Source organism: Diospyros lotus, chromosome 1 (genome assembly GCF_014633365.1).
Source record: "Diospyros lotus cultivar Yz01 chromosome 1, ASM1463336v1, whole genome shotgun sequence".
NCBI lineage: Eukaryota > Viridiplantae > Streptophyta > Magnoliopsida > Ericales > Ebenaceae > Diospyros > Diospyros lotus.
In genome coordinates this window covers 50,048,685-50,073,422 of record NC_068338.1, presented here as the reverse complement: position 1 = coordinate 50,073,422, position 24,738 = coordinate 50,048,685, and the positions used below count along the sequence as shown (strand labels likewise).

Here is a 24,738-nt window from a genome sequence, read left to right as displayed (position 1 = left end):
TCTATCTATTCCGTTTCTATTTCTCTTTCTCTTTCATCTCATCGTTAACTTGTCAATCACTGTCAACTCGTTACATCGTCGCCTCAATGCAATGGGGTGGCAGCCGTGGACAAAAAGGAGAAAGAGAAGAGAAAGAAATAGAATAGGTAGAGAGAGAGATCCAAATGACCTTTTTAAGTTATTTCAAAGTAAACAAAATCACACTCAATTTAAAACAAGTTGGCTAAGTAAAGATACTTCAATCCGAACGTAAAGACAAGATGGCTGAGTTAAACTACTTTAATCCCAACTTAAAGGCTAAGTTAAGCTGCTTGAATCCCAACTTAAAGATCCGTGAACCTCTCCCAACATATTTTATTTTTAAAAAAATTATAATAATCAGTCTTACGATTTAATATAATTACAAAAAATCACTCTTTATATTTTAAAATAGTAAAAACTCCTCTTCTGTTAAGCAAAGAAATAATGATACAATCATTTACCCTTCATTACATTTCTATTTTGTTTTTTTTATCTTCTTTCATCTTTTTCCTAATTTTAGTAAATTAAAAAAAAATAAACAATCAATAATTGTTAGTCATCCGAGACCAATATGAGTTTAGCCAAATTTATAAATCGTTTGAGATATGTTCAATTCAAACCCCTTTTGAGACTCATCAAATTAAAATAAACAAAATTTAGATTTATTAAATCAAGACTTCACATAAAATTTATATTTTATTAAATAAATAAAATCTAATAGTGTCTAGAGAGGAAGAGATAGGATTTTATGGAAAGAAAAATAATAAAAGAGGAAAAGATTTTTAAATATAAGAATGTTTTAATTATTTAATTAAAATAAAATAAAATTTATAATATAATATTAAATCTTAAAAATATCCGCTTTCTATTATCTTAAACATTAAAAATAATTCTTATATATTACTAAACTTCGACATCTCTTTCTCGTTCCCACTAAGTCTAAAACTAACTCTCCGTCACGATCCTCTCGCCGATTGCTTGAGACCTCGAACTTGAAGCTCGATCGCTTTCCGATCTCTCTCTCTCGCCCCCCCCCCCCCCCCCCCCCCCCCCGGCCCCCGGTCTCTCTCTCTCTCTCTCCGCCCTGTAATTTTATGTGTCGAGAGTGAATGCGGAGTAAATGATCTGAGCTGACGGTGAACGAGTGATGGAGATCGGAGCTGTGGAGAAGGGGGTGTGCTCGTCAGAATCGGTGAACGGGGGGCAAGATTTCTGGAGCTGTGGCGAATCTGATGCTTCTTCAGCTGATCATCTGGTTGTCATGGTCCATGGAATCATGGGAAGGTGATATATATATATATATATATGGAAGACAAACTGAGTTCTTAATTTTCAGTTTCCACTGTAAATTCTTCATCGGATATAGATTTGGTGCATTTTACTTCAAATTTTGATTACTTTGGATGCTGGTGTGGAATAATCAACCCTTGATTGGAGTGTAATTTGGATTTTCCTCCATATGTGCCCGTTTTAGATGTCAACTTGCATTTTCAGGGGTTACGGGATGAAATTTAGCTTTTGATGTTTTCTGAAAGGGAAAATTTTCAATTGTATTAGCGAATATTTGAAGGCCCTGCTATTTTTTCGTCTGACTATTGCTTCAGGAGTTTTAGTTCCTTTCATTCCCCACATGCATTGAATTTCCTACCGAATGCTAAAGGAGAAAGTGAAGGTGAACTGGACCTATTGTTTTTGTTTTCTGGGGCAGCGACTTCATTGATTATTTTCTCATCACTCGTTATAACAATTGTCTTCCATTGGGTGACATGACACTCTTTCCTGCTTTCTTCATGCTGTTTTCATCAATGGCCCCACTTTCGATTATAGGTTTATATCGGAGATTAGATCAAATGTGGATGTTAACTTTTAGCTGCACCCATACCTGTCCTGATATTTTAAGATGGTGTTACTGAATGTTATTTCTATTATGATGTTTATACTCTGCAAATCCCCTGTATAGAAGCTTTTGTTTGGTTCCGTTTGCAACGGAAAATCTATCTTTTTGGACAAATTTTTCTCCGGAAAGAAGCCGCCACAATTTTCAGCTTTTAAACTTCTACTTGGAGCCAAATAAACAGGCATCACCCTTCTCCAACAAAGGAATTTCATATCTGCAAGTTATTTTTTTACATTTTAAGGGAACAGTCTTCCATACAGGCAAATAGTAGTGGCTTTTTAGTTACTGGAATACTTCCTATGCATATCAACATTTGCTCCCTTTCTTATTGGAAACCTGTTGTATTTTATGCAGTATACTCATTATGGTGCTCTATTGTTTTGCAGTGCCGCAGATTGGAAGTTTGCATCTGAACAATTTATTAGAATCCTCCCTGATAAAGTATTTGTCCACTGTAAGGAGCCTTTTTAACCATTCCTTCTGGCATTTCAACTCCCCACCCCCTTTCAATACATATATACAACCTCTGACTGCAAAAATTATACTATCCTGTTTTCTTTGAGTAATGTGTGCATTCAACATTTTGTATTTCTGCTTATCTTTTGTCTTTGTGTAAATAAATGTGGAAAATTTCCTTCTATTTTCTTCATCTATGCAATGTCTGAACCATTTAAGAACATGTAAAAATATCAGTATATCAATGGGAGATATGCACTTATGACTGCTTTAATACTATAATTCATGGGAGAGCCAATTCAATTTATCATTATTTGACTCCTCCGCCCCTTAATTTATTTATGTACATATATGTATCTATATAATATATGAAACATCATAAAGAGAACCGATGGTAAAAAGTCTGTACTCAATGTAATGAGAACTTGGTCCTACCTCAATGTTGTTGACTTGGTTTACAGGTAGTGAGCGAAATACAGCCAAGCTGACATTAGATGGTGTGGATGTCATGGGTGAGCGATTGACACAGGAGGTTAGTTTCTTGTTCTGCTATTAGAGTTACCATGAGACTAGATGCTTTGACTTCAAAATGTGCTTAATTGTCCTGAACAAACAAGATGTATCTGTGTGTCCTCTGATATTAGCTGAGTGCATACATGGCAGGTCCTTGAGTTGATTAAACAAAGACCAAATCTACGTAAAATTTCCTTCGTTGCACATTCAGTTGGAGGACTAGTGGCAAGATATGCCATTGGGAGATTGTTTAGGCCTCCCAAAAAGGAAATTGTGGAGGATTTATCACTTAAATCCCGTGAAGAGGAATTCAAGGGTACAATAGGTGGTCTAGAACCTATGAACTTCATTACTGTGGCTACACCCCACCTTGGTTCAAGGGGTAATAAGCAGGTATGTCTCTTCCTTTTCATACTGGTCTTTAATTATAATGAATATTGAATGTTTCATGTATAAAAGTGTCACGATCCAAGGGCAATTTTGAAATTTTTTGGATGTGTTGGCATCAGCCAACTGAATTAGTTAGTGTTGCATTGTTGATTATACCCCTCAGTGATGTTGTTAGCTGAAGAGAAGAGCCTATATAAGGGTAAGATGTATGAGGATGGGAATTCATGTGAGAAATAACAAAATTCTTTCCCTCTTAATTTCTTTCCATCTCAATTTTCTCTCTCTTTTCAAATTCTGTCTCCAAAAGGTTTTCTTTTCTCTTCCAGACGTCTATAATTCTCAATTTGCCAAGTCTCATCTTCAAGACTTGACATTTTGATATTAGAGTCGGCGATCCTCGGCATAGAGTCAACGTTGGCTACGGTCAAGCAAAGCAGATCAAATAAGGGCGAATTGTGACCGAAGGATGGAATTGTTGATCACAATGGATTGAATAGGTGTAGATCTTACAGATTGGATGGTGGAGGGAACGAAATTGAAGCAATTGGAATCAAGGATGGAAGCATTGGAGTTTGGCATGATGCAAACTCATGAAGCAGTCTCTCAAAGTAGAGAAAAGGTGAGGGCGATCAGGGATGAAATGCAGGAGGATATGGTAGCCTCTTGGGAAGGTGTGCAGAGGGAATTGGAGAGGCATATGTTGATCCTAATGATGGCAAATATATCCCAAGAGGGGGGTGAATTGGGATTCGTATAAATTTTCGATAATTTAAAACAATGATTGATGGTAAAATACTATGTTTCGAAATAAACTTTTCTATTAAGTAGGTTTCGAAACCTACTACATATGTTTCGAGATATACTTCACTGTTTTAGCTTGTTTCAAAATCTATGAGGTATGTTTCGAAATACAACTTACTATTTTGCTTGTTTTGAAATTTCTTAGCTTGTATTTCAAAATAATGATCTTTGGCAAAGATGATTTACATAAGTAAGAGTATACTAAAGATATTTGAGATCAAAGATATGCTTATATGAATATGTATGTTTAAGCTCAAGAAAACTTTGTTTTTGCCTTTGAAAATAGTTCTTTTGAAAGCATAAGTAAAAACGAAAGAACAATTGCACACAAGATATATAGTAGTTCGGCACCCCGCCTAGTCCACTACCTTCAAGCTTACCCACTTGAAGGATTTTTCAATCCCAATCACTTTTACTAGTGATCAATCACAACAAGGGTTCTACCACGGTTCACCCCAAAACCTTGTATAATGAATTTTTACGGGCTCAACTCAAACCTAGCACCAAGTGAGTTTTAAGGCTAAACTCAAACCTTTGACACAATGAGTTTTAGGTTCAACTCAAATCTTTATACCACAATGAGTTTTAGGCTAAACTCAAACCTTACAATATTAATAAGATAAATGAAACTTATCTTTACAGCCTAATAGAATGTATAGTAATAAAATGCTTTACCAAATGGTTGTACAAACCTCTTGGTTTGAGGTTAGGAGAGCTAGAAAGATGATACTTCGGATTTCAGCTTGCTTCTCCTTTTTACACCACAATGCACATCAAGGATTGTAGAATATCTTCTTTGAGAACTTGAATAAAGGTTTTGATCACCACTTGTGCTTGTGTATGTGTCTGTAGTGTGTGCTCTCTTGTTCTTGTTCTTCAAACACTTGCTATTTATATCAAGAGATAGAAATCTAGCCGTTAGTGACAAGATAGAAAAGTAGGTTTTGAAACATAACATACAGGTTTCGAAACATCACAAATTTACACTAAGGTTTCGAAATATACTCCTCATGTTTTGAAACATACAACATTTCCAGCTAGACATGCACTTAGAGACAACATTGAGTGGGAGACATAATCTATTCCCCACTTATGATTGTACACATGATCTCCAATTCAAATTCAAATTTGAATCTCATGGCATGGAGAATGCATTAAACAAATGATTGAGAAGCATTTTAGATAGAGACAAAAATGCAGCACACATGTATCTCGGTTTTGAATGATCTGTTGACAGAATGCCAGAAGTTTCGAAACATATTTCAAAAACTTGTTTCAAAACATATATAACTCTGATTTTTAAAAGCTCTGTTGATATGAAGTCAGAGGTTTCGAAACATACAATATAGGTTTCGAAACATAGTCCAAAACCTAGTTTGAAAACATATGCAGTACATAGATGTTTCGAAATAACATGTACAAAAATATTGAAAGCCTTTACATAAGGGGTTTCGAAACATGCATATAAACATGACAGATTTTCATAAGCATTTACTTGAAAGCACAATTCACAGCATGTATACATTGCAACATATTTACATTTCTTTAGTAAATTTCCACATTTTCTTTTATTTATATTTTACCTTCCATTTACTTTAATACATAAATGTAAATAAGAAAGTATACCCCCTATTTGGATTCAAAAAAAATATCTAGAAAATCAAAATCCAAAACAATAAGAAAGTAGAATTTTGATTTTAGTACAAACTTAAGATTTTGCAATATTACTACCTCTAAAATATATACTTTCTATTTCTTGAAAAAATCGTTAAAAATTATTTTAACACCAATGGATATTAGATATCGAAATACCATGAGATAGTTTTCCAAAATGAAAACATTTTCTTATATGTTCCCTTATAAGGTGCTAACCTTCTAGACTTAGAAAAAATAAGGTTTTCCAAACCTCGATACTTGGAATTCATTTGGTTTTCATTTTCATAAAGTAATATTGAAATTGATATATATTGAAAACCATAACCTTGATTCATGACTTAAGGATTAAGCCAATATATGTTTTTCATCATCAAAACTAATATATAGAAAGTACAACAACAACATAGGGAGACCATGGAGCAATACGGACAAAGGATCAATAGCATGTTCAATATGCTATCTTCGCTTCCTCGATTTCGGTTGCCATCATAATTTCCTCCCTGATCAGTAGCTGATTTTGGAATGGTTGGCCAAGGCATTCTCCCTAGACTAGAGGCAGGAAATTTGCCTTATGAGGAACCAAGAGATCAAGTAAGAGAATTTTCTTCTCCTAGAACTAATCACGGGTCCATGCCGAGGTTAGAGATACCTCTGTTTGAAGGATTCAAACCTACACGGTGGATCTGCTGGTGTGAGAGGTTTTTTCAATTTTATAATGTAGCTGAACATCAGAGGATTACCCTAGCCACAACCTATCTGAATGATACGGTTGACTCATGGTTCCAAGGATGGTCCAGATCTAGGGGAATGGAAACAAGATGGATTGACGTTGCAGAGGAGTTGTGCAAGTGTTTTGGGGAGAGACATATGGCTAACGTAAGTTAGGAATTCAACAAACTTAAACAGGAGGGATCGGTTACTGAATATCAGGAGAAATTTGAAGAATTAAGAGCCTTAATGTGGAATGCCCAACCCTCCCTTACAGATCAATATTTTGTGTCTAGCTTTATCAGTAGTCTCAAGGATGAGTTGAGATCCATGCTAAAAATGATGATGCCGACCACGATGAGGCAGGCGGCAAAAAAAGCTAGGTTGCAGGAGCTTACATTGGAAGCTATTTTTAAGAGAAGCAAGACCCTGCCAAGGCCCATCCCTTCTGTTAGCCACTCTATAGGAGGGAATTCCCGAGCCTTAGTGGCCAGATTGGCTCCCGGAGGGCCTAAAGGAAGCCCCAACCTTCTTATTAATAAGGCCACTACCATGGAACAAAGGAGGTTGATGGGGCTTGTGCTGCAGATGCGGAGATAAGTATAGCCCTGGCCACTAGTGTAAGAGGCAACTGTTGAATATGGAAAGAGAGGATGAGGACAGAGCAGGTGACATTGAAGAAGGAAAGGAAGAGGAACGGTGTGAAGTGGCAGAGAACTCACTAGAGGAAGAACAAGAGCATGAGGGGAGAGAGATCTCTTTCCATGCACTTAGAGGGGGCCCAACGAGGAAGATCATTAAGGTAAAGGGGCAAGTTGGCAAGAAGAAACTGATGGTGTTGATAGAAAGTGGCAGCACTTGGAGTTTCTTAAATGAAGCCACTGCCACTAAATTGAAGTGTAAGATGACATCCACCACTCCCTTATTAGTGACCGTGGCTAATGGCCACAAAATGTAGTCACTGCAAATGCATGGACTTCATATGGATGATGCAAGGGCAAGAATTCATAGTTGACTTAAGGATTCTAGAATTGAGGGGGATGTGACATCGTTCTAGGGGTTGATTGGATGCAGACCATCAGCCCCCTAACATTCAACTTTAATAAGTTAGAAGTGACTATGGAGATGGAAGGCATGAAATTAACATTGGTGGGAAGTTTGGAACAGGGGGAGTGCAAAATGATCAATGGAAGGAAATTATAGAAGCTGATACAGTATAAAGAGGGACAGATCTCACAGCTATATTCAATACATGTCGTGGAATGGGAGGGAGTAGAAGTGGAAGTGGAGGAAAAGGAGTCTCAAACAACCAAAGGCCCTATCACTAGCCCAATTCATACTAAGGTACAAACTTTTGATAGCTTGCACTTACTCTTAGCATAATTTAAGGACCTATTTGCTGAACCCAACTCCCTACCACCCCAAAGACCCTTAGACCACTCCATACACCTAAAACCCCATTCCACACAAGTAAATATCCGAGCTTATAGATATTCACCTATATAGAAAGCAAAGATAAAAAAGCAAGTCTCAAACATGCTATCCACCTCTATCATCCAATCTAGCCAAAGCCCATTTGCATCCCCAGTTTTACTTGCTGAAAAAAAAAAGGATGGAACATGGAGATTTTGTGTTGACTACGTCAACTCAACTCCAACACCATCAAAAACAAATTTTCTATACCCCTCATTGATGACTTGCTAGATGAATTATCCGGGGCCAAAATTTTCTCCAAATTGGATTTGAGATCCAGATATCATCAAATTCGGATGAACCCTTCTGATATAACCCAAAATAGCCTTTCGCACTCATCAAGGGCTATATGAGTTTGTTGTCATGCCCTTTGGACTCACAAATGCTCCAGTTACTTTCCAAGCTCTAATGAATCGAATCTTCAACCCGTATTTGAGAAAATTCATACTAGTCTTCTTTGATGACATCCTTATATATAGCCCCAACTTTGAACCTCTAAAGCACGAAAACGGAGAAAACAGTCTGAAATGTTTTTTGGGTCGTTTCTGTAAATTCCGAAATGTTTTAGGGTCGTTTCGCAATTTACATAAATTGGCCAAAAATGCATTTCTAGCGACAGTAGTCAGGGCCAACTCACTCACATATGCATCCCAAAGGTCGAGCTCCCTTTGCCCCCTTTTTTCAGTCTTCATTCTTCCCCTTCTTCTTCTTTCACTTTGTTTTCGAATCCCAAGTCCCTTTCTCAGTCGAGTGCTTGCTGCTCCGACCTCCGGGTGCTCCCTCGTTGTTGTTCCTTTGCTTTTAGATCCGGTTCCAGTTGTTGTTCCTTCGCCGTTCTCTCTCTGTTGGTCGCCCCTCTCTCTATCATTCTCTCTCTGTCGGTTGTTGTCATTCTCTCACAAACAAAGATCACCCCTCTTTCAGTCACCGTGGTCATTCCCTCTCATGTTGTTGCAGCCCGCCAATCGTCCCTTGAATTCCTTCTAAGTAAACCCCTCCTCTCTTTCTCTATTCACTCTCTCATTTTACATCTCTCTCTGTGCCATTTTACATGTTGGCCGCTCTCACCCATTTTACACGGTCAATCACTCAACAATTTTGATGTTTAGAGCCATCTCAATCACTCAAGTGTAAATGATATTTTAATGCTTCTTAATATGTATAGAACTGATTTTTCAATTTTAAATTCAAATAATTTTAATGTCAATAATTTTATAATTATGTATGTCTAGTGTAAATTTAAATGTAATTTTATTACTATAGCATTCGGATATCTATACATCATATAAGATCAAATGGCATAATTTTATTGTTTTATGTTTGAACTATTTTTTATAACTTTTTATATTAAAAATTATATTTACAGAAAAACCCCTATATTTTTTAAATTTACACTTTACCTTGCGTTTTTGTTTTCTATTTTTTTGAAAAAATGTTGTTTCCCCGTTTCCTTTTTGTATCAGAAATGTTTCCCATTTTCGTTTCCGTGCAATCTAGCTTTGAATAACATTTAACCCACCTCAGAACCACATTTGGGATCTTTAAATCTAAACCAATTGTATGTCAAGTTATCGAAGTGTACCTTCGCTAAAAAGGAGGTGGAATACTTGGGCCATGTAATATCTGGAGATGGGGTTAAAACAGGCCCTAGCAAGGTCACAACAATGGTGGAGTGGCCTAAACCCCTCACGGTGAAAGAATTTAGAGGATTCTTGGGGTTAACAAGATATTACAATTTACAAAAAGTTTATACAAAACTATGGTATCATTAGTAGGCCTTTGACAAAACTCCTCAAGATAGATAACTTCCATTGGAACCCTCAAGCAAAGGTAGCTTTCATGGCACTAAAGAAGGCCATGACATGAGCCCCAGTACTAGCACTTCTAGATTTCTCCAAAACTTTTGTAGTGGAGACTGATGCTTGTGATAAGGGGATTGGGGCAGTGCTCATCCAGGATGGTAGACCCCTACCCTATATTAGTCTGGCTTTGGCTCCAAGGCACCTTGTGTTAAGTGTATATGATAAGGAACTACTTGCAGTGGAAGCACTACCTTGAGGGAAACCCCTTCGTAATTAAAACAGATCATGAGTGTTTACAATTCCTATCCCAGGAAAAACTGCCGACTCACTTGCAAAGGAAGGGGGCTTCTAAGCTAATGGGGTTGGACTACACTGTCCTCTACCGTAAGGGCAAGGAAAATGTAGTAGCAAATGCTCTATCCAAGAGGGAGGAGAGGGGTAGTTGTCAAGCTATCACTGTAGTGGTGCCTAAAAGTGGGTTAAGGAGATAGCAAGTAGTTATGATCAGACAGAGTGGGTGAAGGATCTCATGTCCCAACTCACTGTTCAGCCTGCAGGGAGTCCAGGTTGTTCACTCTCCAATGGCCTGATAAGATTCAATGGGAGGCTGGTGGTAGGAGACGATAAGGAGTTGAAGGAAAGAATCCTAAAGACACTACATTACTCCCCATTAGGTGGACATTCAAGCATAAGAGCTACATATCATGAGGTGAGATAGCTTCTTGCCAAAGCAAAAAAAATATGTGGTGGAGTTTGTGCTGTCCTGTACAACGTGCCAACGTTGTAAGCAAAAACAGGTGTCTTACCCAGGCCTACTGCAACCATTAGCCATACTTGAGCAGGCATGGGAAGGCATTTCCATGGATTTTGTGGAGGGGCTACCTAAATCTGAAGAGAAGGATGTAATATTGGTAGTTGTGGATTGGCTAACTAAGTTTGGACACTTCATCAACCTCACACACCCCTTCTCAGCTCAGGAGGTGGCATGGACATTCTTGGATTCTGTGGTTAAACTTCATGGGGTGCCTAGATCAATTGTGTTTGGCAGAGACAAGATTTTTACTAGCAATTTTTGGCAAGAGTTTGAAAGTTTGGGGGTGGGGCCGCATATGTCTACTACTTATCATCCACAATCTGATTGCCAAACCGAGAGGGTTAATCAGTGTTTGGAAGCTTATCTAAGGTGCATGTGCTTCACTAAACCTAAAAGCTGGAATAGATGATTGTCTTTAGTACAATGGTGGTATAATTCCTGTTTTCACAGTGCCACTAAGAGAAGGCCCTTTGACGCTGTGTTCGGTTATAGGCCTCCCCTCTTACCAGCAATATCTAATTCCACAACAACCATGGCTGCAGTGGAACAATATTTGCAGCAAAGGCAAGAGATACTATCTATACTTAAGAAGGAACTGGCCACAGCCCAGAACAGGATGAAGCAGAAAGCTAACAAATGAAGGAGTGACAGGACATTCAACGTGGGTGACAGGGTTTATCTTAAGGTGAACAGGTTCCTACAGCAACCCTTCACAGCCACCCCAACATCTGAACTCAGCCCTAAGTACTTCGGGCCCTATACCATAGAATCAAAGGTGGGAAAAGTGGCTCATAAGCTGAAATTACCCACAGGAGTCAACACACACCTGGTGTTCCATGTTTCATTGTTGAAGAGATCTATTGAACCTAATGCCACTATCAGCCAAAATCTGCCAGCTATAAGGGATGAATTAGAAGAAGCTCTGGAGCCACGGGCCATATTAGATAAAAGGGTGATCTACCAAGGTGCAGTCCCCTTGACCCAGGTATTGGTACAGTGGTCACAACTGCAGGCAGACCATACTTGGGAGTACCTTCCTGAGCTGCTGAAACAATTTCGAAGAGCCACAGGCCTACTCTAAATTCTTGAGTACAAGAATGGTTTTTGAAGGGGAGGGGAATGTCACAATACAAGGGAAATTTTGAAATTTTTTGGATGTATTGGCATCAGCCAACTGAAATAGTTAGTGTTGCATTGTCAATTGTACCCCTCGGTGATGCTGTTAGCCGAAGGGAAGAGCCTATATAAGGCTAAGATGTATGAGGATGGGAATTCATGTGAGAAATAACAGAATTCTTTCCCTCTCAATTTTCTCTCTCTCAAATTCTCTCTCCTTTCAAATTCTCCCTCCAAAAGGTTTTTTTCTCTCTTCCAGACATCTATAATTCTCAATCTGCCAAGTCTCATCTTTGAGACTTGACAAAAAGTTACTGAAATATGCAATATCAGGAGTTGCATGTGACTTAGTAAAATGATACATGCCATTCTCCTTGCATGACGTTGCCTTTGGTTAGTGACATAGATGCAATCTGAAAAAGCACATCATAAGACAGTATAGGAATGCCACTATTGTTTGAGAGCAGATAAGTGTTTAGGTGATATAGGAAGTAGGATGAGCAGGTATGTATAGTCACTGGTGGACTTGATTTTATGGTTTAAGGATAGGCATTGTACCACCTGAGTTTCATAGGCTGTTGGTCCTTTAGCAAACTACCTTCTTTTACCCTTTTCTTCATTCTCTACTACTGTTATTGTACTTTTAACTAACTATTCTAATTTGGTGCTGTAGTTCTACTTAACTTTGTGCTTCTTCTTCTCTTTGTTTGGCTTTTCTAAAGTATTGTATCTCAATTCAGTCCTTACCTTGATGTTAATTTCTCACCGTACATGCATGTATTTAAAATTCATTAATGTTTTCTGGCAAATAAAACTAATGATTCAGAATGAGGGTCTAACTCCTTTTGCAGTAATGTGACTTAGATCTTAGGAATAGCGCTGCAAATCAGATTTTGACAACATTAAAAAAAAAAAAAAAAAAGTTGCAAAACTACATCTCTCCTGACAGCACACTGGTTTGTTTCTGGCTATTATCGAACATTATGGAACTCCCTCTGCTGTTCATCCCCAGGGTAGAAGCACTACAATTAGCAGTATGCAAGTCATTAGAATTCGACTTTTGTTTGACACATATAATATATCCTACTTAAAAAGAAGAGATTCCTTATGGGCCATATTACTCTTAGCTGCATTATGATTGATCTTTGGTTAGTTTTCCTTCCTGCATGCAGGTGCCCTTTCTTCTTGGCGTGCCTGTCTTTGAGAAGGCAGCCAGTCTTGTTATTCATTTGATATTTAGGAGAACTGGAAGGCACCTTTTTCTTACTGATGATGATGACACAAAGCCTCCCCTACTCAAGCGCATGCTGGGAGATTATGGTGAATGTTGCTTCATGTACATTGCTCAAACCCATCTCATTATGAAATTGCCTTTCTGAATACTTGGTGTTTTTGGATATCCTGGTATGGAAACCTTATTAGGGCAACTCACTGATACAGGTCAGCATTAGGTTCATTCAAACGCAGAGTGGCTTATTCAAATGTTGGACATGACAGTATCCTGTTAATAGTGGATGGTGCAGCTCTTATTTTTATCCATGATTTTTATAGTTACGTTTTCCTTTTACAAGATGCTATTCAGATATTGTGGGCTGGAGAACATCATCAATTAGGCGTAATAATGAACTTCCTCAGGTATTCTTTTGCCTGATTATTATGATTATTTTAGAAGTGTAGGTTGCATTTCAATGACTGAACAGTGTATTCTTCCCCAGTGGGAGGAGTCTTTGAATGAAAAATATCCACATGTCGTACATGAAGAACTCTGTAAAGCATATGATCCTGACAAGTGTGAACCCATTGTAATAGAAGATAATGGATCTGACAAGTTAGAAGGTTGGCATCCTCAGTTACTTTTAACTTAGCAATCAGAAATTTTTGTATCATTGTTTTATATTTGGCTAGATGCTGATATTCCAGGTTTACATTCTTTTTAAATGGGCAATTGTGTTTTCTAATATTCTTTTGGTTTAAGTTCTTGCACTTGCTTTTTCTGAAATATTCTGATCAAATTATTATTTTGGCCTTGTTATTTAGAGGAACTTGTGATTGGCTTGTCTCGTGTATCATGGGAGAAAGTAGACGTCAGTTTTCATGATAGTAGACTGAAGTCTGCGGCTCATAGTCTGATTCAGGTATCTCTCTCTCTCTCTCTCTGGATGCAATATATGTATGATGAATGAATGTGAAATGTTAGCATACAAGCAAGTGAAGGGATGCTCTTTGTGATCAGGAACTATTAATATAGGGGCTTACATGAAATATGTGATGTAATAAGTTTGTGACCTTTCCTTTTCTATTATTTTTATTTTATTAGTATAGATACCCATTTCTTGTTGGGGGTTGGGGTATGAGCAGTAGGATCTGATCATATTCCTCTCTCTGGTTTCTCAACTATGACCAGGACCTGATGTTTTCTTTTCTGGTAATGTATCTGAACATTAGATGTTTGGTTAGTTTGATAAATCAACTCAAGTTTGAGATTATTGTCTGAAAGCTAGATGCTTGATTAGTGACCCCGATTGCTGAATTATATGTCATGATTATTGCCTGGAGCACCTATTTTCAAATATCCCATGGCATATCAAGTGGAGCTTAGGGAGATTTTATCATATGATTGGTTGTAAGGCTCATGACTTGCACTAAGCAACTTAATTTAAGGCACCGAACTTTGTTGTGATTACTTAGATTATGCTAGTGCCAGTCATGGATGCCAATGGCAGCTTGCCAATTGTATAAAACAGTATTCCAGAGTTTGTATTATGACTTCCCAAATGTTTCTTCCGATCTTTCTTATTATTACTTAGCAAATCTTACATAAAAAATTCATTGTTGTGACTTCATAACAAGAAGGCTTATTTGTCTTGGGACAATGTTGGACAGGTTAAAGAAGATAACATGCGTTCAGAAGGCGCAGATGTGATACAACATATTATCGATCATTTTCTCCTCTAGACGCTAATCAACGTCTTTGTGACAACACAACCATGGATTTGTGCTGCATTAGGTAAATCGTCAATAAGCCTGGTGCAATAATTCTCATTTTTTCAGGACCATTAGTTGGTCGAATGCATGGCTTAATCTACCTCCTTGTGACAACCTAATCTGCCACAAACTAGTGCTAATGAAGCAACTTTGTAAAATTTCCTTTTATTGATTTTTCCGGCAGTGTAAATGAACGTGTGCCAGTGAAATGGAAATATTTCAAAATTTTTATGAATTCTTCCTAGTGTGAACTCTTGCTCTTGCTTTATCTGGAGGTTCTATTTTTGAGGAATAATTTAGAAGGGTGATTTAGATAATGTCACTTACATAGTGTTAAGTTTTTAGATGACTTTATATAGAAATTGTCAGTGGGAACATCGAAGTTCCAAATAATTTTGAAATGTGAAAGACGTTGTGTGAAATTGACGTTATATAGAGGAGACATTGTGTGAATGTTTATGTTCTAGTTGTTGATTTTTGTAGGACCTGCATGGTGAACAGAATTTTGATGCTTTTGGTTCCTGTAATTTAACAGACAAAATCAGGAAATTCATTGCTAAGTATAGTGACACTCTCTCCCTTCAAAAAAAAGAAAAAATAAAAAACAAAAAAGGTTCTCCTGCAGGTGCCCTTATACATGAACATGAGTTTTAGATGAAATTCACTCTTAAAAGGTTGAACTTTCTTTGACAAGTATACAAGGTACAATAACAATACTATCTCTAAAATTCAACTAAACTCACAGTAAGTATGAACATTTAAGAAGTTGCTTTCAGTTACCTAAACTGATGTAATTCCCTCCGATTAAAGAAAAATTGCATAGTTAGAAACTGTACACTTCTAAATGCTTAATACAATATACATGAATTTAGAATGTGTTGGAATATAAACTTTAACAATGAATTGAAAAGTTATTTGAATGTAGTATTGAAATTGGAAAACCCATTTGAGCATATGTTGGAATTAGAAACACTACATTATTATTGTTTAACAAAGATTTATCAAATTTCTTGAGTTGCCTCAATAGTCAGTAAGGAATAGTAGGCGGTCTGGATTCTTAGATTCGAATTCACTCTCTGTATAATCTTGTGAATCAGATTTAGATTTATCTCTTCTATAAAAAATTGTGGGATCGAGCAATGGGAGCTCCCGCAATAATAGGCATCCCAACAAAAATTTATCAAGTTTATATGTTTTCGGAGCGATCCAAAAAAACCATTGATTTTAAAGTCACATCTTTCTAATAGATTTGAAATTATTAAATTTTTGTAGCTCTCAAGAGTCCAACTTTTAAGTTCTTTATTATTATTATTATTCTTTGAAATCGGAAAAAATCATCATTGCATCTAATTTATGGACCTTAATGTTTTACAACGAACAAATTTCTAACCCAATTGAGTTGGGTGATTGAGTTAAATCCCACTAAGCAACGTTAAATCCCACTTTAACCGTTGCTTAGTGGGATTTAATTTAGCCCACTCAACTTAGGAGGTGTTTGGCTTAGGGGTTTAATTGTTTATAAGTTGTCTCTTTAGTTTAAATATTGTATAACTTATTTAATTATATGATTATTAAAAATTAAATAAATTAATCGCTATCGAGTTTAAATGTTATTTTAACAACATTTTAAAAAAACTTTCCTCAACTTTTTTTCAAAACACTGTTACTAACTTAGTTTGTTAACCAAATATTTTATGATTTTGTCCTTCAAAAACTTTAATATTTTCAATCTCTACCCTCAACTTTTTTTTCAAAATGTTGTTACCAACTTAGTTCATTGACCAAATATTTTATGATTTTGTCTTTCAAAAACTTTAATATTTCCAATCTTTACCCTTAAACATTCTCTAGTCCATCGCCGCAACATCGCCTCCAACCCATTATCGTCGTCGTTGTTGTCGCTCTCGGCTCCATCGCCAACCCCACCCCATTGTCGTCGCCTCCAACTTCCATTGCAACATCATTGATAAATTTTTTTAATATTTATTATATTAATATATTTTTTAATAATTATATATAATTTATCAACATCTAATCATAAAAATTTTATTAGTTGAACATTAATTTATAATTTATTTTTATTAAAAATTAGTATTTTTATAAATTTTATTTATATTATTCAGTAACATATCCATTTTAGATTTCTTATTAAGTTTTGATAGTTTATTAATTTTTTTTAAATAAAATACATAATTATATAAGTGACAGTTTAAAACACATTTATTTAAACACATTATCAATTTAAAAGCTAATCAGCTTTAAAATTTTACACAACTTTTAAGTAGAAAAACTTAAAACCATCTTAACAAAATGGTAAGGGGGTATTTGGCTTATCATTTTTTTATAGCTTTTAAGTTAAAAGTTGGGTAGTGTTTAAGTTAATAATGTATTTGAATAAATGTGTTTTTAAGTTATCAATTAATAGTTATCTGTTTGGTTTGAAAGAGTTGATAAGATATCAAAACTTGACAAAAATACTAAAATAAATAGTGTTGAATGATGTAAAATTTTATCATTAGACGTTGATAAATTATACATAATTATTAAAAGTATATTAATACAATGTTATTATATGTATTATATATATACATATAATTGTTGTTTTATATCTATATATATACATACAAACACGCATCGAGGGGGCACAGACGGAGGAGATGAGGGTGGGGATGGCGTCGGTCAACTGCCAATAGGGCAATGGACGATTGGCAACAGAGAAAAAGATAAGGGCAATGGGGACAGCAATCAATAGGGGCCATGGCTAACGGGAAACGACTGGTGGGGGTGATGGCGTTAGGCAACTTGTGGTGGCGGATATGGAACCGGATGTGAAGATGGCGCGACCCATCAATACAAGGTTGCTTGCGGCGGCCCAACTGGATGACGGTTACGACACTTATGGAGGAAATGCGACGATAATGGCAAAAGCAAAGGGAAGACGATGGGAAAAGAGAGTAAGAGAGTAGAAGATATGACAGTAATAACAAGGGCAAGCGTGTAAATATGAAAAATATTTGAGAGCATAATAATAATTTAATCGATCAACGTAGTAGCATTTTTTACCAAAATTAAGGACACTAACTTTTGTTGAACGTTATTATGATAGCTTTTAAGCTAATTATTGCCAAACACTTAATCATAAAACACTACATAACTTATAAGCGGTCAAACCACTAAGCGAGACAGGCTTTTAGTCTAGTGTCTACCTTATTAATATCAATAATGTTTCCATTTCTAAATTAATTAATTTATCATTAGCAAGTGAATTTGGAAATATAAACCACAAAGTGATTCTTGTTCTTGGCAGTTCCAACTCCACTACATCCACTTCATCATTCTGTCGGCGAGTCGCTCCTCCTGCTCCTCCTCTTCCGGCAGGTGATAGCCGGGGCCTCAGACTTGCCGGCGTCGAGCGGGAAGTTCAAGATGGCCTTGCTTCCTCTCATCCTGAAAGCCGCGCAGTCGTAAGCTCTCGCCGCGTCCACCGCCTCGTCGAATGTCCCGAGCCAGACCCGGCTCCCTTTCCTTTTCGGGTCTCTTATCTCCGCCGCGTACTTCCCCCGGGGCCGCCTCCGAACCCCGCGGTAACGCCGCCCCTCGCCACCCCCCATATCCCTCCGACCCGACACACCGCCGATCGCGTCCGGCCCAGATGGTATGGACTCCACAATTCCAGGATTCAACCCGTAACCGGAGAAACCGACGCCCGGATTGAAGCAATAGCCCGGTTCCGAAAATGGTGGGTTGAAAGCTAGAGAGTTTGGGTGAGAATCGGCGAGCCAAAGATCCGGGTTTTGGGAGGAGAAAACGGGTAGATTAAAGTCGATGACATCGTCGGAAAAGGTGGTAGTGAAGTCTCCAAGAAAATGTTGGCTCATGAGAGAGAGAGTTTGAACCGGGAGATCGAGGAGTGATGGAAATGGTTGCATGGAGGGTTTGGATAATAATCATAATATATATATATATATTTATATATATATACACAAAGAGAGAGAGAGAGAGAGAGAGAGAGAGGGAGAGAGAGATGATGGTGTTGTGTTAGTCCATTTGTCAGTAGATGGGAACACTTAGACTCTTTTTAACATATATAAGTAGACTTGTCTCCTCAAAGTCATTTTTTAATGAAACGTGATGATAATATTATTATTATATTTTATTATAGTTTCGTTTCGTTTCGTGTGAATTAATTTTATTGATTGATATTCTTTTCACATAATTAAATATGACTTGTTCATATATATCATCATTCCACCCCTCAATTTTCTTATCGTCCTTCTCTCTCGCCCTTCATCATCAGGACATTATTATTGAATCATTGATATTGTGATCATCCCACCCAATTTATTAATTATAGCTTAATTAAGAGTGCTTTAATTTGATCCCATAAATATTAAAGGTTTAGTGAGATAACCATTATATGTTTTTTTTACTGATATATATATATATATAGTTCTAATTTGATCAAACTAATTGTGGCATGCATATATTTATTTATGTTTGTTTGAATATATATACTAATGTATTATGAAATTTATATTTATGTTTACTTGAATCCCTTATGAAAATAATTTATGTTTACATTTTAAATTGAATAATTATTTTTTATATTAAAGATTATATTTTTTTAATTTATACTTTATTTTATTTTTTTTCTTTTTTTTAAAAAAATATTATTTTTTATTTTCAATTCATAGTAAAAATATTTTTCTATTTTCGTGCGAGTTACTTAATCACTTAATCTTAAGCCCGTGGTTGTGGGGCTATGTTGCATGGAAATGGAAACAGAAAACGTTTTCGATAGGAAACGGAAACGTGGAAATGGATATTTTTAAAAAAAAAAATAGGCATAAAGAGGGTCCGAAACAGGAATATAAAATGTTTTGAAAATATTTCAAAAATAGAGAAACGATTCTTATGAAGTGTTTCCGTGTAACATAGACCGTGGCTGGTTCTCAACCAAAAAAAAACTATATACTAAAGATATTTATTTCATGTCGGCACTGGCTTGGCTTGGCTTACGCTTAGCCAGCCTGCTTTCGAGTTGAGAAATTAAAGAAATATAAAATGTCGGTTGCGCCCTGCAGTTTTCACCAATAACGACATTGGCCCCCTTTTTTGTCATTTGGTGAGATTTGTCCAACCAGGAAGAAGCCACCTCCTTTGCCAAAACTCAACTTAATTTCCTTTCACATTTGTAGGTGCGACGGACTCTTTGGTCGGTTCGGTAATAAAATATTAAATTTGAATAAATTAATTTTTAAAAAAAAATTAAAACAAATTGATAAAAAAATTGAACAAATTGAAAATCAAAATAACTAAAAAAAAATTAAAAAAATCGAACTAACCAAAGTAATCAAAAAATGCATACAAAAACAAAAATCGAACAAACTGATAATGGTGTAGAACAAGCAAGCATTATTACCTAAATCAAAACAAATAGGAAATAGAATGGTTGGGGTTGTCGGCAACAATCGGTCGATTGGAATTGGAAGGTAGAGGGATAGAGTCAAAGACAGAGAGGCAATGAGGGAAATAAAGGGTCGGGATTGGTCGCGGGTCATCGATCGGAAAAAAAAAAATGAAAGGTGGGCTAGTCATTGATCATTGATCGAAGCAAAGAGAAAGAAGAATGGTAGATCGATCACATGTTGGTCAAAAAATAATAAGGGTTCAAGGGTCAGTTGGTTTGATCGATTGCGACTCGCTAAATGTTAATGAGAAGGTAAAAACAAAGGTGGAAGGCAAAAAGAAAAACTAAAAGAAGGCCAAAGATGAAAGGAAAGGCAACAACGACAATGACTAATAGGAGCAAAAAAGATGTGGGTCTCGTTCGAGACAATGATGACCGACAAGAGCAATAAGAGAAGAGAAGGAAAAAAGAATAGTTCAATTTAGTGAATTGGTTTTACTTTTTCTTTTGTTCTTTTATTCTGTTTTTCACTTTTTCTTCTTTTCTTCTTTAATTTGGCCAAGAACGACATAGTTTTTTCAGTTCGATTATTTTAACTTTTTTCAATTAATTTGGTTCGATTATTTCAGTTAAACTGAAATTTTGCACATCCCATTATGGTTAGTTACATCTTTTTAAATACTTTTTTTTTGTATTATCTTTTTTATTTTATCTTCTCATAATTAGTTATTTTTGATAAAAATCAAAACATTATAATAAAAAAGGGGAAGAATAATAGAAAGGGTGTTCCAGTGCAACTAACATTCATAATAGGCTTAATATAAAAGAATAGATCTCTAAATAATTGAGAAATGCATTTTTTAATCTCTCAAATAAAATTTTAGTATATTCCATCTTTCAACTATTTTATTCGTCATTTTAAGTCTCCATCACATATTCATAGTAAGCATGTCATCCATGTTTTAAAGAAAACTAACATAAAAAATTTAAGGTGACGAAAAAAATGGTTGAATGAGAGAATATTTCAAAATTTTAGTTGAAGAGCTAAGTATCACATTTTTTAATAGTCCAAAGACTCTCTTATGTATTAAGCTAATTTTAGACAACATGGATTGAGAATTTAAAAAACAATAAAAAATACTAAACTCTCAAACCTATTACTCCACCCACCACCGCCATCTTTCCACTTGCCAATACCACTTTTCCAAGCTTGTTACCAAATTCTACCCCGCTCGACCATCCTTAATTGCTGTCACTTTTACAATTAAAACTCTAAATCCCATTAAGAAGTCAATAACTTCTTTTCTTTCTTTTTTCACTTTTAACCGCACCATCTCTTTCTCTCACTCTTTAAGATTCAAACACCAAAAAATCATCACAATCACCACTACTTATCCTAGCCTAACCACCATTACCACTGCCATCGCAACTAGCCATTCCATTTCAAACAACCAAAATATCCGCAAGCACCACCACAACTAGTCGCTCCATCTTAAACAACCACCACTACTACCGCAACCAACTACTCTATCTCGAACAATTAAAACTATCGCAACTAGCCATTTTATCTTAAACAATCAAAACCACTGTAACTAGTCGCTTTATCTAAAACAACCAAAACTATTGGGAGACGAATCAAGATCATGAGCAGCAGTGATGTGATTAGGTATAGTGGACAAGTCAAAGTCCATGGACAAATCAAGATCATGATTCAATTCTTATTCTTTGTTCTTGATTTCTCATTTTTTTATGAGGTTTGGTACTTTTTTTTTAATATCACAATTTTTATGTTTGTTGAGGTTGTTACTCTTGATGAATGAGATTTGGTTTCTATTATCTTTTTGTTTCATTATTAAGAAAATTAAGTAAAATATGTAATTCAAAATTTTTGTAAGTTTTTTTTTTTAATTTTTGTTGCAATTTTCTATTAAATTGCAATTGTGTTGTATCCAAAATTTATTTAACCTTGCATTTTTTGGTAAGTAGGTATTGGTGTGATGGAATGGTGGGTGGAGTTTTTATTGGGTGATTTTTGGTTGCTAGAAACAGCTGGTGGTTGAGAAGAAGGTCTAAGGTTCTGTTTGATTGACCACATTTTTCATAAAAAATGGTCATTTTTCACCTAAATTCCAAATTTTGATTTGTTTGATTACCCAAATTTTTTATGAAAAATGATTTCCATCTTTTGGTCACGTGACCCTATTTTGCCACTTTTGCTAGAATTCATTTTCTCAAGGGAGGCTAGATTTGATTTCCATAGAAATGGAAAACAACGCTGGCCTTCCTCTTCCACCATCGGTGGTTGCAGCAGCCATTGGCGATGGTAGTGGGTGGCGAAGGTGATGGGTAGGGACGATGGCAACAGCCGGCAAAGGTAGTGGGCAGTGATGGCAGCAACAGGGGTGATGGTAGTGGGCGACAATGGCAGCGACATGGGCGATGACAGTGAGCAATGTCATTGGCGATGGCAGTGGGCGGTGGCTGAACGGCCATGGAGCAACGAAGATGGCTGTGGGCGACGTCACCTGCAATAGCAGTGGGCAAGCGACGTCAATTGTGGCTAAAGTTGCTGGGCAAATAGGTTATTTTGATTGTTTTGTGTATGTATATTTGATTTATTTTTTGAATATGTGTATATTTGATTATTTTATGTAATTGATTATTAATTTGTGTATTTGATTATTGATTATCTATAGGTGTATGTGATTATTTCTATGGAAATTAATTGTAATTGTTGAGCCAACTTGATCATATTAATTAAGTTTTGATGATTAACAAAAATATTTTTATGATATAAATGTATTTTTTTCTCATATAAAAAAATAAATTTATTTTGAATTAAAAGTGAGTACAAAGAGTAAATTTATTTTGAATTAAAGGTAAATTGTCTTTAGACATGTTTTCTTCTTTTGATCATTTATGTCCCAAAAGCTTATGTTTAAATTTTCATTTATTGATAAATGTTTTTATTACTTATGCAAAAAGTATGTTTATTTTGAATTAAAAGAGAATTACTTTTAAACATGTTTTCTTTTTCTCATACAAAAAGTAAATTTATTTTGAATTAAAGAGAATTGATTTTAAACATGTTTTTTCTTACTCATGCAAAAAGTAAATTTATTTTGAATTAAAGGAGATTGCTTTTGGACATGTTTTTTTGTTTTAATCATTTATGTCTCAAAAGCTTATATTTGAATTTTTAAATATTGATTTATTATGCAAAAAATAAATTTATTTTGAATTAAAGGTGAGACATATTTTCTTATTATTTGAGAAAATCTAAACATTTTTTGAATTTCAAACTTCATATTAAACTTTTCTTTAGTATTTAAAATGCTTATAAATACCCCCTAAACTCATTTTTTTAGTATCCATTACACATATTGCACATCCAAAGCTCCCAAAACCTCTCAAGCTAATTTTCAAGCATTCCAAGACTCTCAAAAATTCATTGTTCATCCACCGAAGAGTCACAAGGCAAGAAGAGGAAAGTTCTTCAAGTCTTCTACAACAAATTCGAACTTCTACATTTGAGGTTACAAATTTATTTATTTATTTAAATGTTATTGCCTTATATAATTTGTTCTTAATTGTTTATTTGCGTCCAAATGTGGACAAATTATTTGTAAACATTTAAATTATTATTGAGAATTGTATAGGTTTCCTAGATCCGTTAAAATCTAGGTGAATCTAATTTCCAAGATAAGTTAGGGAGAAAATATTGGTGTTGGTGGTTGTCCTAGAACTCATTGTAATCTAGAAGTGTATCTAGTTTTCAAGGTGAACTTGTGTAAAAACTTTGGTGAGATTAGTGGAACCCCAAGGGTGGTTGAGACTTTGGGAGAGTGGAGTAGATGTGTGTGGAGACACCGAACCACTATAAATTGTCTTGTGTCTCATTTATTTATTCTTGCTATATCTTGTGGTTTGTAATTTATTAATCTCAAACTTACATATACATAGTTATAAAATCTTAATTTGTTTAAAATTAAATAATAAAAATTTAATTAAAAGAAAATAATTTTTATATATTCTTAGAGAAAATAATTAATCAATAATATTTATTAAAAAAGAGAAAAATTTTAAACACTCAATTCACTCCCCCTTTTGAGTGGTCATACCTTAAGGGACCAACAGTAATCAAACATCAAAAGTTAGAAAAGTACAACAAATTTTAGGCAAAAAATTAAGACAATCAAATACCTTCAATTAACATTTTATCTAGAATTAGAGTATTTAATTCTAGGCAATTCAATTATTTAGAAAATATTTTCTTTCTAACTAAATTCTATGATTGCAATCAAACGCACTTTAAGTGATTGGGTGGTCGTGGTGGCTGAAGTAACTGGGTGAATTTTGCTTTGGTGATGGCTGATAGCTAGTGGTGAATAGGCAAATGGTTTGTGCTACAAGATAAAGATTTGCTTTTTATTTATTTATTTTTTTTTTGGAGAAAGAAAGGGAGAAATATGAGTGGTTGTGAAGGTGGTGGTGCTCAGCAAAAAAAAGAAGAAGATGAAGATGGTGACAGTAGTGTAGGGTCGAGAGTAAGACAAAAGCGATAGAGAAAAATAAGGATGTTGTGGTCGATGAATAGCTAGAGAGAAAAGAATGGTTGTGATGATGGCAATGATCGTCAAACAGAAATATGAAAGACGAAGAAGGTTGCAATAACGTACAATTAAGAAAAGAAAGA

At 35.5% G+C, this 24,738-nt stretch overlaps 2 protein-coding genes across 4 annotated transcripts; one reads left to right on the top strand and one right to left on the bottom strand.

The window, feature by feature from the left end:
- Window positions 1–946: 946 nt before the first annotated feature.
- On the top strand, window positions 947–14,867 carry LOC127789521 (lipid droplet phospholipase 1-like). 3 transcript variants are annotated; one of them, XM_052318408.1, is made up of 10 exons: window positions 947–1,305; window positions 2,305–2,372; window positions 2,836–2,906; window positions 3,038–3,280; window positions 12,820–12,983; window positions 13,088–13,143; window positions 13,230–13,282; window positions 13,363–13,483; window positions 13,685–13,782; window positions 14,531–14,867. In XM_052318408.1, the coding sequence occupies exons 1-10, from the start codon at window positions 1,169–1,171 to the stop codon at window positions 14,600–14,602; spliced, it is 1,083 nt and encodes a 360-aa protein (XP_052174368.1). In that variant the 5' UTR covers window positions 947–1,168; the 3' UTR covers window positions 14,603–14,867. The 3 variants fall into 3 exon arrangements, with proteins under 3 accessions (XP_052174368.1, XP_052174375.1, XP_052174385.1); XM_052318415.1 differs by lacking the exon at window positions 13,088–13,143 and having other exon boundaries at window positions 13,219–13,282; XM_052318425.1 differs by lacking the exon at window positions 13,363–13,483 and having other exon boundaries at window positions 13,088–13,282.
- Window positions 14,868–17,820: 2,953 nt separating this feature from the next.
- Window positions 17,821–18,560, bottom strand: LOC127789653 (ethylene-responsive transcription factor 1A). The gene has a single exon (XM_052318599.1). The coding sequence runs from the start codon at window positions 18,508–18,510 to the stop codon at window positions 17,965–17,967; it is 546 nt and encodes a 181-aa protein (XP_052174559.1). The 5' UTR covers window positions 18,511–18,560; the 3' UTR covers window positions 17,821–17,964.
- Window positions 18,561–24,738: the final 6,178 nt, after the last annotated feature.

Coding starts and splice junctions, on each gene's coding strand:
- LOC127789521 (XM_052318408.1), top strand. CDS start 1,169: ATGGAGATCGGAGCTGTGGAGAAGGGGGTGTGCTCGTCAGAATCGGTG. Junction 12,984..13,087: donor TATGGTGAATGTTGCTTCAT/GTACATTGCTCA, acceptor TCACTGATACAG/GTCAGCATTAGGTTCATTCA. Junction 13,484..13,684: donor TGGATCTGACAAGTTAGAAG/GTTGGCATCCTC, acceptor CTTGTTATTTAG/AGGAACTTGTGATTGGCTTG.
- LOC127789653 (XM_052318599.1), bottom strand. CDS start 18,510: ATGAGCCAACATTTTCTTGGAGACTTCACTACCACCTTTTCCGACGAT.